Here is a 14,718-nt window from a genome sequence, read left to right as displayed (position 1 = left end):
TTATCACCAACTGATGTCGGGAACGGTGACACCGCGCTGAGCCCCCGTTCCCAGGCCGAGCTGGAATAAGGCACAGAAAACTGATCCCGGGAAGAGATAATGCTCGGTGCCCAAAGGAGAGGTTGAAAAGGAAAAGATGCAGAATTAGAGGGACTAAAGCCTTTCACTGGCATTAAACCGTGCTTACATGAATACAGTACCAGATAATTTTCAGGGCAACGAGAGACTAAAATCGAGGGGAAGAACCCTTCAAACAGTTTGTGCTAAGCAGTTAGCCTGAAATATTTTCCTCTCCATTGTTTAAAGTCCCTCTCTCAGTTATATCAAGAGCTCTTCCTTGCTTTTGTTTGGGTAATCTGGGCTTTCCTACAGCAGCCCGTGACATGTAGTGATTAGGATGCCTTTCCCAAACATGTCCTGTTTCATTTCATGCCACTTTGTAAATGCCTCACTGTTCCCTTGGTCCTGAGTCTCCAACTAAATATATTTCCCCCTTTACAGACGGCTGAGGTGGAGTGAAAAGTCAGTTCTTGTCCATTGCTTTGCTGTATTCTCCCCTTGCAGAACGTGGCACGGGCGTGAGGCCACCCTGTGCCTCTGTTCAGTCCTGGCCTTGCTCATCTCTGGGCCACGTGTGTTCAGTGGTCAGGCAATGAAGGGGAAAGGACTGGGCAGGGTCCTGGACTGAAGCTCCCTTGTTGAGATATTTTTTTTCCAGGTTATGTGTCCTGCTCGGGTCTGCTGCCCCCTCCCAGCACCACCCAGTACAAAGCCAGTCCCCTTCCAGATCTGTCAGTCAGGTATGTGAGGGCTCATGTAGTTTGTGAATGCCTGTTTCTTACCACTACAACACTGATGAAAACTCTACTTATTTCCTGTGTCAAAAACCAGAAGGGAAACCTCTCATTTCCCTGTCAGCCACAGCCAGCCTGTTCCACCTGCCCTCAGCAACCTGTGGATAACCCAAACCTGGCTCTGTGGGTACATGGACAGGAATGTGCTCCAGCACACAGAGCATTGTTGAATAAAAAGATATGGTCCTGCAAAGGATGATCCTGTAACTAATTATCAACCTGAAGCTTTTAAAGGCCCTTTTTACTGCCTGGCTTCTCATGGAATTCCATGGGTCAGCTGTTCTCCCTTCCCAGCCCAACAGCATTTTAGGTGGATCACTTTGGGTACAACAATTTTAATTCTTGTCAATCAACTGTAATCGATCAAGGACAGTGAGTACTATTCAAAATCAGTTCCTTCCATTATTTTGCCAGCTTGTAATCAGCATTATTCCTTGGAGCCAGGGCAATCCCTGCATGCTCCTGTGCTGTTGCTGGAGCTGGAAGTGCAGCACGAGGATTTCTGGATCCCTCCCGGGGCCACGTGGGCTGGAAGGGCCAGCAGGTCCCCCACGAACCGTCTGGGAAGGAGCAGGTTTGCAGGGAGGGAGGCTCTGACCCAATTTTCAGCGCTGGAAATAAGGAGTGAGTGGTTTTAAATAATGCCACGCTGTCCCCAGCACAATGGCGTGGCCTCCAAAGGGCTAAACCAGCTCCGGTGATTAAAGCTGATCCCTGCCTTGCAGGGCCGGGCAGATGGTGCCGCGGGCTGTCCCGACCCTCCAGGCACACGCCTTTTGTCGGCAGTTTAACTCCCTCAATGGGCGACGTGGGAAATCCCGGGAGCTGTGGGCTCGCCCCATCTGATGGGAATGGGGAACCAGGCACACACAGCAGCCCTCTGGGCTCCCCACATCCCAGCTTCCATCATGGGGAACCAGGCACACACAGCAGCCCTCTGGGCTCCCCACATCCCAGCTTCCCCCTCTCTCTGTCCCTTGGAAAGGTACCACTAACCTTCCATCCCCCTGTGCCTGCCTCACCTACCCTCGGACACTGCTGGTGGGGGAGAGGAATTCCCTCAGTAAGACCTGAAAACTCAATGGCAGTGATATTTCCCAACTGATGCTTCAGAATAACAAACTGTCCAGCCTTAGGCTGTCCCTACAGGATATTCCTATGGGGCTGGGTGCAGTAGGCACTTCCTGCAAGGATTTCAGGAAGGAAGATTTATGCTGTGCTGCAATCCAGTTGTTCTTTGTTAAAAGCCTGTAACTAGTTTGCTCAGTTTGGGTTTTTTTAAAAATTCTGCTCTCACAGCAACAGTCTGTCCCACTGGAACGTGTCTGTGGTCCAAATCCTTGTCACTGTGCTCCATATCCATGGGAGGAGTTTGTGTCTCTCAGGCTGTTGCTGCAGAGCCAGAAGGATGGACTGTCTGGGGCTGGCTCAGAAACAGGGTTTTCCCTGTTTGGGGAATGAAGGATTAAAAGAGACAACCCCCCAAAACTTCCCAACGTGGAGTTAACTAAAGAATGTGACACAATAATTCCCTTCTCTGGAGGGTGGTGTGAGGTCTGGAGCTGCTCCTGAGAGAGGACAGCAGTGCCCTGAGCCTGTTCTGGGAGCCAGGGATTGCTGTGAGCTGAGGAACAACCACCCCAAAACTGTCCTCATAGGCATGGCAGTCCATAAATCAAAACAGCTGGAGGTCCCCTAGCCTGAGGAACTGGTACTTTGGGCCTTTCTGCTCCTGGTTTGTAGGTGGTGGTTTCAGCCCAGGTGTAGACTTACTGCACACACTCTACACAGAAGCTGCTCCCAGTTTAACACCAGTTGGCAGCTTTCTCAGCCCATCTGATCCATGGCTTTCTGGGGAGGCAAACCCAGCATGTTGCAATGCAGCAACAGGTCTGGAGGGAGTCAGGAAAGAGTACAGAAACCCAGAATTTCATTATGCAGATTTTAAAATCAGTGTCCTGTACCTCTGTGGCTGTGCTTCCAGCTTGTACCAATTTCAGAGCATTTTTACTTTAGACCATTTCCTACATTCATGTCAGCCTGTCCCAGATGCTATTGACGGCGTTTTTAAAGAAATAATTACGATTTTTACATGTTTTTTTTTTTCCTCTGCTTTCCTTAAATGGTTTAAAATCTTTCTGACAGCCCCTCTCGAGACACCTATTTAGTGTCAAAGAGCATAACGTTCCCAAGTTTTAAAAGGGCCCTCGAATAATACTGATCGATCAATGTGCTCCTTGGGAAAATAGCTCTCCAGATGGTCCATCGGGACAGGAATTGCTGGTCGGCACAATGCGGAGCCAAAGAGCGGCACTAATGCGGGCTGTTGTGAGGCACACGCTGCCTTTGTGCCCCTCTGAATGCCCCGAACGGGGAAGAAAGTGTGGGAAACTCCGAGAAACTCAGGCCCACACTCTGAGGTTAATAGGGGCTTTGTCAGGAGAGTATTCCTGAGCTGTGGGATCAGCATAATAAACAACATCTTCCCTAGGGGTGGGAATGTGTTGGAGCAGGGGAGGGTCGCCCCAGGGGACGGGGCGGGAGCCGTAAGAAGCTTTGAGTTCAATTATGAGAAGTGATAATAATTAATAAATTGTAAACACACCCTTTGGCGGGGCGGGGGAAGCCCGAGGTCTGGCTTTTAGCTCGGGGGTAATTGGTAAATTAAAGCCCAGGGAGGCAAGTCTGTGGCTGGTGAAAAGCAGAAGGGGAGCGTTTGCCCCAGGGTGGATCTGAGTCCCTGGAGCAAAGGGAGCCTTCCCGGCGGGGTTTGGTCCCTTCCCACTGCCCAGGAGGAGGCTCCTGCTGTTCCTCTCCCCTCCACCGTGGTTTAAGGCACTGCAGAGGTGCTGCCATGGGGGGACACTCACACAGGGGGTGTTTGGGTGGAATCCCATCCCCAGGAGGGCAGCGGCCCCTCGGTGCCACGTGTGACCCTATTCCCAGTGAGGCACACTCAGGATGTGCTGGGCTTTGGGGCACATGGCATCCCAGCTGAGTCTGAACTCCCCCCCACTGCCCTAATTAGGCTTGATTTAAAAACCCCCAGGCACGGACAACAGCTGGAGTTTTGCTGGGATTCAGAAGCTTGTACTAATTGACAACGACAAGTTGAGCACAGTGAGGCAAAGTGACTTTTTCAAGCTCGCTGAGCAACCACATAATCTAAAAATACCTCTTCTGAATTATTTAGCACTTCATTAGGAAGAAGAAACTACCTGCAGCATTGGTAGAGACCTGTACCAAAGCCTACCTTGCACTGCGTTGGCAGAGAGGTGAGGAGCACTCGACCAGCTTGTGCTTTCGGGGCAAAGGAATAACCAAGATGATCCCTGAACTGTAATGAGGCAGAGCAGCATGCTCCTGACCCAGCTGTCTGGCTTTTTTGGGGGGCTTTCTGTGTGGATAAGAGAGGGTTTCATCATGAGCCAAATGAGGACTGGCCAGGCCCAGCCAGCAGTGGTGGGATGTGTTTGGTTGTGTCACCTCAGCAGATCTGAGGTTGCTCCCGGCTTAACTGAGCAGCTTTGACAAGATCAGCTGTTCAATGTTTCCTTTTATTTAGGAAAACACCCCTTATTCTAGAAATGAAGCTTTTCAAGGGCACCTCTTGCAGGGAATCTGAGGGGAGTTGAATTGTTGAGCAGTGGTGTTTCCTGCTGTTCCTGTATCTCTGTACAATGAGAAGGTTCCCTGTCATGTACCCATATCTGTGTGTTCCTGTGGTTAGAGAGTGGCTTTGTGAACTGATTATTTGTGCAGATTTGTTCTACTTTGAATGGAAGGGAAAATAAAAGGAAACAACTTAGGAGAGGAAATGCTTTTCAGTCTCTGCTGTCTAATTATGGAGACTTCCAGCCAGATGTGGGCACGTTTCACTTCAGTAAAGGCAGCAATTTTGTTATTGCCTAGCAGAATTTGTGTCATAAAGTTAAAAGGCAACACAAACTGGTTCACCCCAGTGCAGGTGGTTCAAAGAGGGCAAGACCTCCAAGCAGAGGCAAGTGCCAAACTCTTTGGAAGTTATTGGGAGGTTTCCCTGAAGCTCCCTCATAAATGGGCAGAAAGCACAAGGCTGAGCTCAGCTTGGTGGGCAAATTAATGGGGGAAGTGAAGTGGCTGTGAAATTAGGGGTTTGTTTAAGGCTGAATGGGTTGCTGTTAAGTCTGAAAGGTTGACACCTCTCAGCACCTCACTTGGCTTCACCTCCATTTTGATTTTTGATAATTTTCCCAGAGGTTGCTGCTTTAAGGGATCTGAAATCCTGCTCTGCCAAAGGAATTTCGCAGATATAAAGTATGTCCTGGAGTGAAGGGCTCAGCACTGTGACACCTCCTGATGGCTTCCCCACTGCAGGGGGGTCTGCAGGCACCCAGTCCAGCAGGATGAGCCTTTTGAATCATTTCAAACCAAAGGATTAATGACTAAAACCATTTTTATTGTATTGTACAGTGAAGACACACAAGTTGGACATCACACAGGATGAATACATCATAACTTTATAAAAGCTTTTTAAGCTCCTTAGTGTGTTCAGTGAATGATTACAAAGTACTTATTGCTTCCCTTCCTCCCCCTTCTCCTTAAGGTATAGCTCAGGTATTTTCCTTTACAAAAGGCATCAATTATCCCTCAACTGAGAGCAGCACAAAGTGACAGGAAGAGAATTTTCCCCAGAGCTGTCTGTGATCAGCACAACTCTGTGAGGACACCAAAAATAGCAGAGGAGCTTCAGAAGAATCAGCATTTCTTAATAACATCTTTCACTCAAAAGGTAAAGGCTCAGTCCTCTCTTTATGATACAAAATACATTCTCCAAAGGGCTCCTTCTTGAGGAAGGTCAATACATTACCAAGAGACAATGGAGCACTTGAACCAGTGACCCGGGGAGTCAGCCCAAGGATTCCCACTGCCAGCCACAGGCTCAGCAGCCTCCGATGGAACCTGAAGGGCATTTGCTCTCTGAGATCACCACAGAACTTGGTCCTGTCTTTGGCCAGGAGCCACCAATAAAAGCAACAAATTTGCTGCAAGATACACCCACAGTCCTTCACTATGAAGGGAAACCACCCAGCGACCCTCATTTCTGGTGACAGAAAAATAATAACCACCCCCTCCCACCTTTGGAAAGCAACGTTTCCTACTTTAAAGAGGAACTAATAAACCACAGGTCCCTCTAGTTTTTGTAGCCAAACACGGGAACAGAGTTCAGCAGGTCTACCAGGGCCTCCAGATGGTGGGAGCAGCAGGCAGGCTCTTCTGGGCAGGCTGTTTTCTGGGGAGCACACAGGGAGACAGGGGGGAGCTGCGCAGGGCCAGGGAGTACGAGGGCTCTGAGCCCAGCTGGGCTTTGCAGAAGTGCTTGATGAGCTGGACCTGGGTCTCCTTCTTGGGCTCGTAGTAGGACAGAAAGTGCATGGCCTCCTTGAGGCACCGCAGGTACCCGCTGTTAAAGTCCTGCTCGGGGCTCTTGGGGGAGAATGCTGGAAGAGAAGGAAAGAAGCAAATGCAGTGGGTTAAGATCACGACCAAAACATGGGACAGTGGTGATTTGAGCAGTGAATTTCTTTCAGGAGTCCCTGAGCCTTGCTCATGTGCCTGGAGCTGGGGTGTCCCAGCCCTGGGGAGCAGGGTCAGGCGTGGTACCTGCTCTGCACTCACTTTGCTCCTGCAGCTGGCTCTGCTGCTTCAGGTAGCTCACAGCCACCTCCAGGATGTCGGCTTTCTCCAGCTTGGAGTTGGGCTGGTGCCTCTGGAACTCCTTCTCCAGGAGCAGTTTCAGCTGCTCGATGCTGCTGTTAATCCGGTCCCGGCGCATTTTCTCCACCACCGGCTTCCTCAGCTGGGAGAGAGGGAGCACATCCTTAGGGATTCTGTGGGGCCTGACCCGATTTCCCCCCCATGCCCTGGCACACATGTTCAAAGATGCTTTCATCTGGTGGAAGAGCTGTGAGATGCTGCCTACCCATTCCCTACTCCATTTAATTTTTAAAAACCAGTATAGTCTCCTTTATCTCTCTTTAACCTATTTGCCTTCCCCCAGACCACTTTCTCCCTCCTATCCCACCTTTTCTCATGTCATATTTACTTGCTAGGGGCAAGCCAGCCTTTCCAGTCCTCTCAAGGGCTCCACTTACTTTGTTCTTTTCCTTTGGCAGCAGCTTCTCCTCCACGTGGATCATGAGGGTGTTGCTGGGAGCCATCCCGGGCGCTCTCAGCTGGGCACAGACCCCGCTCAGCTGCCGTGCCGAGCACGAGGGGATGCTCTGGCAGCTCCCGGGTGCTGTATTTATAGCCGGGGTGGCGGGGCAGATACGTGAGTGTCGGGATCGCCGGTGTTTCCCACAGCCCCGCAGCCAATCCCGGCGGGCAGCGGGACAATAGGGGAAGCATCCATTAGTGCACGGTCCATTGGCTGCCAATGCCCCGGGGAGAATAACCTTCTGCCCACGCTGCTGGTGGAGTGTGGGGCGTGGGGAGCTGGGAAAGCACCGACCCTCCAGCTGGTTGCCTGGGATCAATGGCATTCCCGAGGCCCCGCATGTGCCGGGAGCAGGGGTGGCGTGGAGGAGGCACGCTTCTGGGGCAAGGCGGGAAAAGGCCACGAGGAGCCCTGGTAGGGATAAAAATCAACATCCCCAAGGACACCCCGGCCCTCCCCAGCCGGAGTGTGTGTGGGAGGTGTGTCCATACAGCCACTGCACGGCAGTGGGTGACCCAAAGTGTGACCAGTGTGGAGCCCCGGGTTGGTTTGCAGCACATTTTTAATGCTGTGGAGAAGTGACAGTCAGGGTGGAGGGGTGTTGGATGGATGGGATGAATAACTAGGGAATGGGAAGCAGTGGGAATAGTAACCTCAGTTTTGCTCATCCCCTTAACACAGCGGGCTCTGTGAGTGCTCCCAGTGCCCCCAGTAAGGAAGCCCACCCCTTCCAGCAGAGCTGGGCCATGCCCAGTCACCCCATAGCTCTTGCTTTTCCATTTCCTCCTCTCTCTCTTTCATACAGACATTTATAGGGATGATGGTTACAGGGGCTGAGGAATAGCACCAGATTCAACCTGTAATCCTGGGAAGTCTTTGGAAACCAGAGGTGTGTCATGAATGGGATTTAGGAGCTGAGGCCCATTTTTGGCCCTCAGCAAGGAGGTCAGTTGTGCTTCTTGCCGGAGGTTCCTGGTGTGCTCTGTTCTGCCCTTGGACCTGCTGCAGTGCTGAACATCAGATCTCATAGACCAGTCTCTGCCTCCCTGTGTAAACCTTACTGTGTCATTCCCACTCCATTTTCTAATGTGGAAAATGGGAACAGAGCTGCTTGCTTGCATTGGCATGGAGACGTCGGTATGAATTAAGCAAACATTTCTTTTGTGACAAAGGCAAGGGAAAGAATGAAGCTGTGAGGGCACTGGAGGTAAGTTCTGATTTTGTCTTATGAGAAAAATCTCTGCCTGGATACAGTCCTTGAGGCAGCACTGAAAATAACCCAGAACCTACCTGGGAAAAGCTGTGCTGCACCTGCCATCTGTGGGTCCAGCCCCAGGCAGAGGCGTGTGCTCCTCCTGCTCCTCCTGCTCCTCCTGCTCCTCCTGCTCCTCCTGCTCCTCCTGCTCCTCCTGCTCCCGGCACTCCACTGTGAGCAGGGAAGTGTGCAGGGAGGTGAGAAAGCCAAAGAGTTTCTTACTTGGAAATCCTGAAGTGAAGCCCGAGGGCAATGGGCAGTTGACAGGAAGGAGGGAGGTGTCACTGGAAGAGCCAGGGATTCATTGTGCTGACCTGAATGGGCTCAGCCCTTTGTGAAGGGCAGATGTTGTCCCTGGAGCCCTTTATTCCCTGTGTTGTGGGAAAGCCAGGAGACAAGACATCTCATGAACACTTTGAAGCAGTCAAAGGATTATGATACAAAATAAGACACAGCTCAGAGACCATGGCCCAGCTCCTGCCAGCTCTAATGAGGTGTTGCCTGTTTTCCTGTGCTCTTTGGCTGGCCTTCCTCCAGGAGCTGGTATCCCATGTTATCCTTTCCCTAGCAAGGGAGAAATGATGGCCTTGCAGGCAGGAGCTGACAGGTAGGCATGGACCAAGCTGGCTGAAGAGACTCTTCAGTGTCAAACTCCATCTTTTTCCCAACTCCTGAGAAGCAGCCCTGACCTTTATTGCTGTGTTAGAACTGATAGCCAGATGGTCTTTTGGGAGTTGGATTCTTTCCCTTTAAATCATTCAGGCTCAAGCACCGTCACTAATGTCGGGAGTAGTTGCAAGGCACACTTCTATTGTCCCAGCAAGAAGTGTTATCAATGGGGGAAGAGTATGGGAAAGGCAGAGAAATCCAAACCCACACAGCCTGGCGCTAATGACTCCTTTGTGGAGCTGCTGCTGTCGGGGCACCATGAACTCCGTGGCTTTTTCACCCAGGAAGGCTGAAACGCGCCTGTTTCTCCATCCAGGGGCTTCTCCAAGCTCTGTGTGTACCAGGAGAAAGGGATGGCAAGGGGCAAGGGGCAGGGACAGTGGGTCACACGCAGGGGTGGCTGCAGGAACGCCGAGCTGAGCTGCAGCACGAGCTGTCCCAGGGCTGCTGGTTCACTCCACTGTCCCTCAGTTTGCTCTCCTGGGACATGGGAAAACTTTTCCACAAAGCCCAGTTGGAATGGGGAGCTGCCCTGTGTCTGTGGTGGGAGGCAGGGACAGGGTTGAAGTCCTTGTGCTTTTCTGGCATCACCTGGGGACAGTGCTGGGCACCTCTGGGAACGAAGAGGAGGAGCAGGGCTGGGCTCTGCTCCTTGGCTCTGGAAGTGCTCAGGTGGCCCCTTCTCCCTGTCTTGCAGAGGAGTTTCTTTTCTCCCCTCCTGTTGGGAGCATTGCTGAGAAGGCTCGTTTCCCCAGGGAAATGGAAGGGTTGTTAGGATCAAGCCAGCTCTGATCTCACTTGAAGGATAATGTGCTGGTGGCAGCAGCACTGAGGGGGAACAGCAGCAAAGAGAACACCTGCCAGGGTCCCAGGCACACACACCTGAGTGGGAATTGTTATCTTTGAATGCCTGAGGAACTATTGGGTCTGTATGTCACTGCTGGGTGGACCTGTCCTAATGTTTAAGACTCCTGGATTTCAGCAGCACAAATCCCTGCAGTATTACCACATCCCCTCCTCACCCTCAGGCTCTTCCAACTGGCTCTGTGGAGGTTCTTGGCTAAGGTGTGAAAAGACAGGGCTCTCTCTATTTGAGTGACCCCTAATGATCCTCTGATAGTTTTTAATTTAGGGACCAGTGCTTTCTTTGGTGTCTCAGATGAAGATCCCTTTCCAGCCCCCCTGTGCACACAACCCTGCCTCCCATGGTCTGCTCAGGGTCCTTCAGTGACGTGACATTCTACACACTGAATAGTTTAAAAATTGTTTGCCTGGAAGGCAATATATAAAGAAATTATCATGTAAAACTTGCTATTCAGGATTGGCTTCTGTTCCCACAAGACAAGCATAACTCTGTGTGTGAACCGACAGAGTGGGAGTGCAGGGAAATCTGCCCTTCCAGGGGAAAAGGTTATGTTGTTATTGCACCCATTGTGTAAAATATTCCATTAAATGTCATTAGCATGGCATTATCTTGCCTCCTTTAGACATCAGAACCCCCTCAAAAAGGGGTCTTAGTACTGTAAAGTACATTCTTCACAGGTTTAACCTTTTTTAATTAGTTTTTCTTCAGATCCAGAATATTTAATATGCTGCCGTTCCCAGGTGCATGGGTGAGGGAAGGAGGACTTTGATCATTAAGAAACATCTGAGATCTGCATTTTTAGGGTTGTTAGAGGTAAAAGCAATTTCTATAGCTGCTTGTGTGGTGACCCCCAAACAGTCACGCACCAATGACATAGTCCTTCTACAGTGAGTATCACAAATAATTAAAAATTAAGGAGAATTTATTATTTTTCTGCCCAGCTGAAATTCCCACAAGTCACCTCTCGGCATATTCAAGAGTGCACAAGAGGGATTTATTATTTCCTGGTATATTGACTCTGAAAGGTCTGGGGATTACAGCTGCTTTGCACATGAATAGCTGGAGTGTGTTGTACAAAAGGCATGGTCTGTGGGATAATGGGGTTGGATGTGGGAAAGCGCTGACCCTGGGGGAGAGCAGGCTGGTGCCTGATGGCAGGAATCAATTATGGCTCAAAGGAACACATTGCCCCGGGAGCAGGCTTGGCGGGAGCCACCATGTTCGGTGTTTACCACCCTCCTCCTCCGGCCCCGGATAAAACAGCCGCGGGGTACATCCTGCCCTCCCGCCTGGCCCGGGGCTGAGCCGGGGATGGCTTTGGGAATGGCACCATTCCCCACCTCGGGAGCAGGGCTGGCACCCAGCAGGGCTCTCACACGTGCTGCCAGATGGGGCTGAGGTTCCTCTCAAGCACCTCAGATCCCGAGCTGACCGGGAGCACACGCTGCCCAAAGTGCCCCGGAATCCCCCATCAGTCACCTCCTGTGCCCTGGCCAGGGAGGGAACAGCCTGTCCCTGACAATGCCGTGCAGGGAGCAAACAGAAGCTGCTGGGTTCATGCACTTCCCGCATTGTTTGGGGTGGGATTTTTGGAAGACGGTGGCATTCAGCTCTTACAATGGGCTCTGCATCTCCGGGTGTCTGGCACTGCTGCCAGCCTTTCAAATGTCAAATCTGGGCTTTGAGGAACCAAGAAATGGGCTGAGCGTCATAGGAATTTAACAAAAACGTTTGATGTTTCTAATAAAAATAAAAGGATTTTGATGGGAGAGGGTTTACTTACATTTTGATTATTTTATTGAGTATTTAGGCTTTGGACCGACGTCGTTAATTTTTGGTCTTTATACAATTATGAGGCTTGGACATGAAGTCCTGCTGAAGGCCATAAGTATTTTGAGCCTCCTGATAAAAGTCACAAGACTGAGCAAACAGTGCTGCCAAGCTGTTGGCAGGGAGCAGGTATCCTGCAGGGAGGATATTTCAGCGGAGCAGGTTGAGAACCGGGAATGTGGCTCCTGAGGTCTGGCCCCAGCAACCACTTGCTGTCATTGACAGGATGGGAATGGTGTGTCCGTGCCAGAGGGGAGGGCAGCACCTCTCCCCGTGCAGGGGCAGCAATTAATCCCTTCTGCATGTGGCAGATATTTAATCACTCAGACTCCAGCCAGGGCAGCGTTTGGGTGGGGGAGATAACAGGCACAGGCTTCCCGGGTGTCCCCTGGGCCTCTCTGAATGTCCCTGATTGAGGTTTGTGACCTGAAGCTGACTCTCCCTCATGCCCCAGTGGATTTCTCCCCTTCCCTTGAGCTCAGCCTGAGTTTTGGGGTGAGTTTTGGGCTGTAAGCTCCTGTCAGTCCCCGCCTGTGGAGCACAATGGACCTGTGTCTGGGGACAGTGTCCTGGGGCTCGTGGCAGGTCCTGCCCTGCCAGGCAGGTGGGTCTGAGGAGCACCTTTGCCATGCTCAGCTGGCAGCAGAATGAAGAGATGGTGTCTGATAAAAGCAGGCACCTGCCCTGTGTTTCAGGAGGCAGGAAAGCTGGTTCTGAGCCAGGCAGGGGACTGGCAGAGGGGCACACGCAGGAGCTGCCAGGCCCTGGTGCTCACAGGGCAGGGCTGGGTGCCCTCATCACCATCCCCAGGGCAAGGTGTGCTGTCAGATTCCCTTATAAACTCAGGAGGCCTTGTAATCCCGGGCACACTGCATCCCCTCCTCCAGGGAGGTCCCAGCCCAGGATAACCACAACTGCTGGGAGCAGAATTCCAGGGTGCTGACAGACAGACTGTCCTGACCAAGGACAGCTCTGGCTTTGGGAGGTCTGCAGGAGCACAAAGAAATTAAAACTTTGTTTACTCTCTAGAGAGATGAAGTTATTTTCTGTTGAACACATCATTAAGCATTTCCTGCTCAGGGATTTGAGAGCATCTTCCTCTCCAGCCATTTCATGGGCTTAAAGAAATTATACTAAATAGCATTTTCAAACCCCACTGCTGAACTTGGGGGCAAAGAACTTTGGTGTCTGTTTACCTAGGTGGTGTGTGGCTGTGAGTGTGGTCCAGGCTGGTATCCCAAATTCTCCCAACAAACAAGGGAGATGGCTCCTTTCAGAGATCCAAAGCTAATTAAAACAAAAGTGGGTGCTGAGCACCTTTGCAAACCAGATGTCTCAAACAGCCACTTGAGAAGCCCCGTGACCTGCAGGCTGCTTGAAAGCCTGAAACCTTGGTTTTCTCCTCTCTACCTCATTTTCCTGCCTTTGTAAAACATTGCTAATAATACATCCTCATCTCGGCCGAGGAGGTCGCTGAGAATTCATTAGCTGGTATTTGTAAAGCACTTTGAAAATGCAAAGCCAGTGCATTATTCCCACTCTTCTGGATGCTTTCCATGTTATTAAAATCAGGATTTCAGAAAGGCTTATCGGGGATCAAAACAGCATCCCAAACTTGAAAGGAAGCACGACTGTTAAACCATCAACTGTCGCCTCCCCCTCCAGCCAGATGTTAAGCCCCAAAGAACTGAAGTGGCACAAGGAATTACTTTCCCAAGTTCCCCCAGCTGGGCTGACAGGCCTTGATCAATGGTTTTCTCCACGGTGAGGGCTATGCAGATGGTGTGCCCAGAGCAAGGTTTCTGTGGAGCACAAAGGGAAGTCAAACACCATTTCTAATTCAGCTTGTAGCATGGCACACTTCCTTTATCCTCCTCCTGAATGCCCTGAATGGGAGAGCAGTGTGGGAAACTGGAGGGAACTCCACACTCACCGCGTCCCCCGGGCTGGGAGACACCCCTGTCCCCAAAGCACATCTGCCTGTGACAGCCAGGGGGGAGAGGAGTGACAGATCGAAAAATCAGATTATAAAACATGCACGGAGGGAAAGCAAACCCCGAGGAAAAGGAAAAAAGGGAAGGAAGATGTGCAGGCAGGCGGAAATTGCACCGGCAGAGGAGCAGGGAAGGGTGGGAGGGAATGCAGGGAAGGGTTAGGAGGAAAAGCAGGGAAGGGTTAGGAGGAAATGACAGGGAAGTGTCAAGAGGAAATGCAGGGAAGGGCAGGAAAGAAGTGCCATGGAAGGGAGCTGCAGAGCAGAATCTTGCCCATCCACCACTCAGGCCAAAGGCTCAGGTGGTTTAGGTCTGCTCTGAGGCTTCTGAGCCACATCCCCTGTTTGCTTCTTCAGTCCCTTTGATTTGTTCAATATATCCTGGCAAACAAGGTGATTCCCATGGACCATGAGGGACCCAGATGGAGCTAAGGGAGCTGGGCCTGGCTTTTAAGAAAATTAGACCAGGTTTTATCCCAGCAATACTAGGGGGAAGCTCTTCTTTTCATTAATATTCCTAAACTACTCTGTTTTGCTTGGGTGAAAGAAATGGGTCAGACCCGGGTCTGGTTTTGGTATTTGGCAGGAGAAAATTCAGCCTCAAATTTTGCTGGCTGGGTTTTGGCAAATCTGCTGCAGGTGTAGGGGTAGTTTGTATTTACGGGTTTACAGAGATCAGGAAATAGCTCCAGAGGTACAAAAGCTGCAGGGCAAATCTTGGAGCCCAAATGCTCTGTTGGCCTCAGTGGTGATCCCAGCTTGGGATTGGACCCATTTTATTTTTGACTCCAGGACCGTAGGACTCAGCACGAACTAAATACCCTATATTTTGTCTTTCCCATTCCCAGTTCACCTCTGTCCCTGCTCCCAAGCCTTTCACCTCTCCAAGTGACTTACTAACATAGGGCTGTGGAAGTTAGTGTACTCCAGAGTTTCCCACACCATTCCCTAAGCACATTCCCTCCTGTCACAAAGGAAGTGTGCCTGACTACAAACCACATTAGCAACGGTGCTTGGCTCTGCTTTGTGTTCAGTGGGAAACCCTGCTCCCAA

General features: G+C 51.0%; 1 protein-coding gene across 1 annotated transcript; it reads right to left on the bottom strand.

Moving 5' to 3' along the window:
• Window positions 1-5,274: 5,274 nt before the first annotated feature.
• On the bottom strand, window positions 5,275-7,057 carry LOC103762034 (transcription factor HES-5). The gene is made up of 3 exons (XM_008928674.4): window positions 6,989-7,057; window positions 6,513-6,693; window positions 5,275-6,334 (listed from the first exon to the last, which is right to left on the bottom strand). The coding sequence occupies exons 1-3, from the start codon at window positions 7,052-7,054 to the stop codon at window positions 6,069-6,071; spliced, it is 513 nt and encodes a 170-aa protein (XP_008926922.3). The 5' UTR covers window positions 7,055-7,057; the 3' UTR covers window positions 5,275-6,068.
• Window positions 7,058-14,718: the final 7,661 nt, after the last annotated feature.

The sequence above is a fragment of the Manacus vitellinus genome, unplaced genomic scaffold (assembly GCF_001715985.3).
Source record: "Manacus vitellinus isolate BGI_N305 unplaced genomic scaffold, ASM171598v3 scaffold_46_pilon, whole genome shotgun sequence".
Lineage (NCBI taxonomy): Eukaryota > Metazoa > Chordata > Aves > Passeriformes > Pipridae > Manacus > Manacus vitellinus.
Note: the sequence above shows the minus strand (reverse complement) of the source record. Positions and strands in the feature narration are given on the sequence as shown.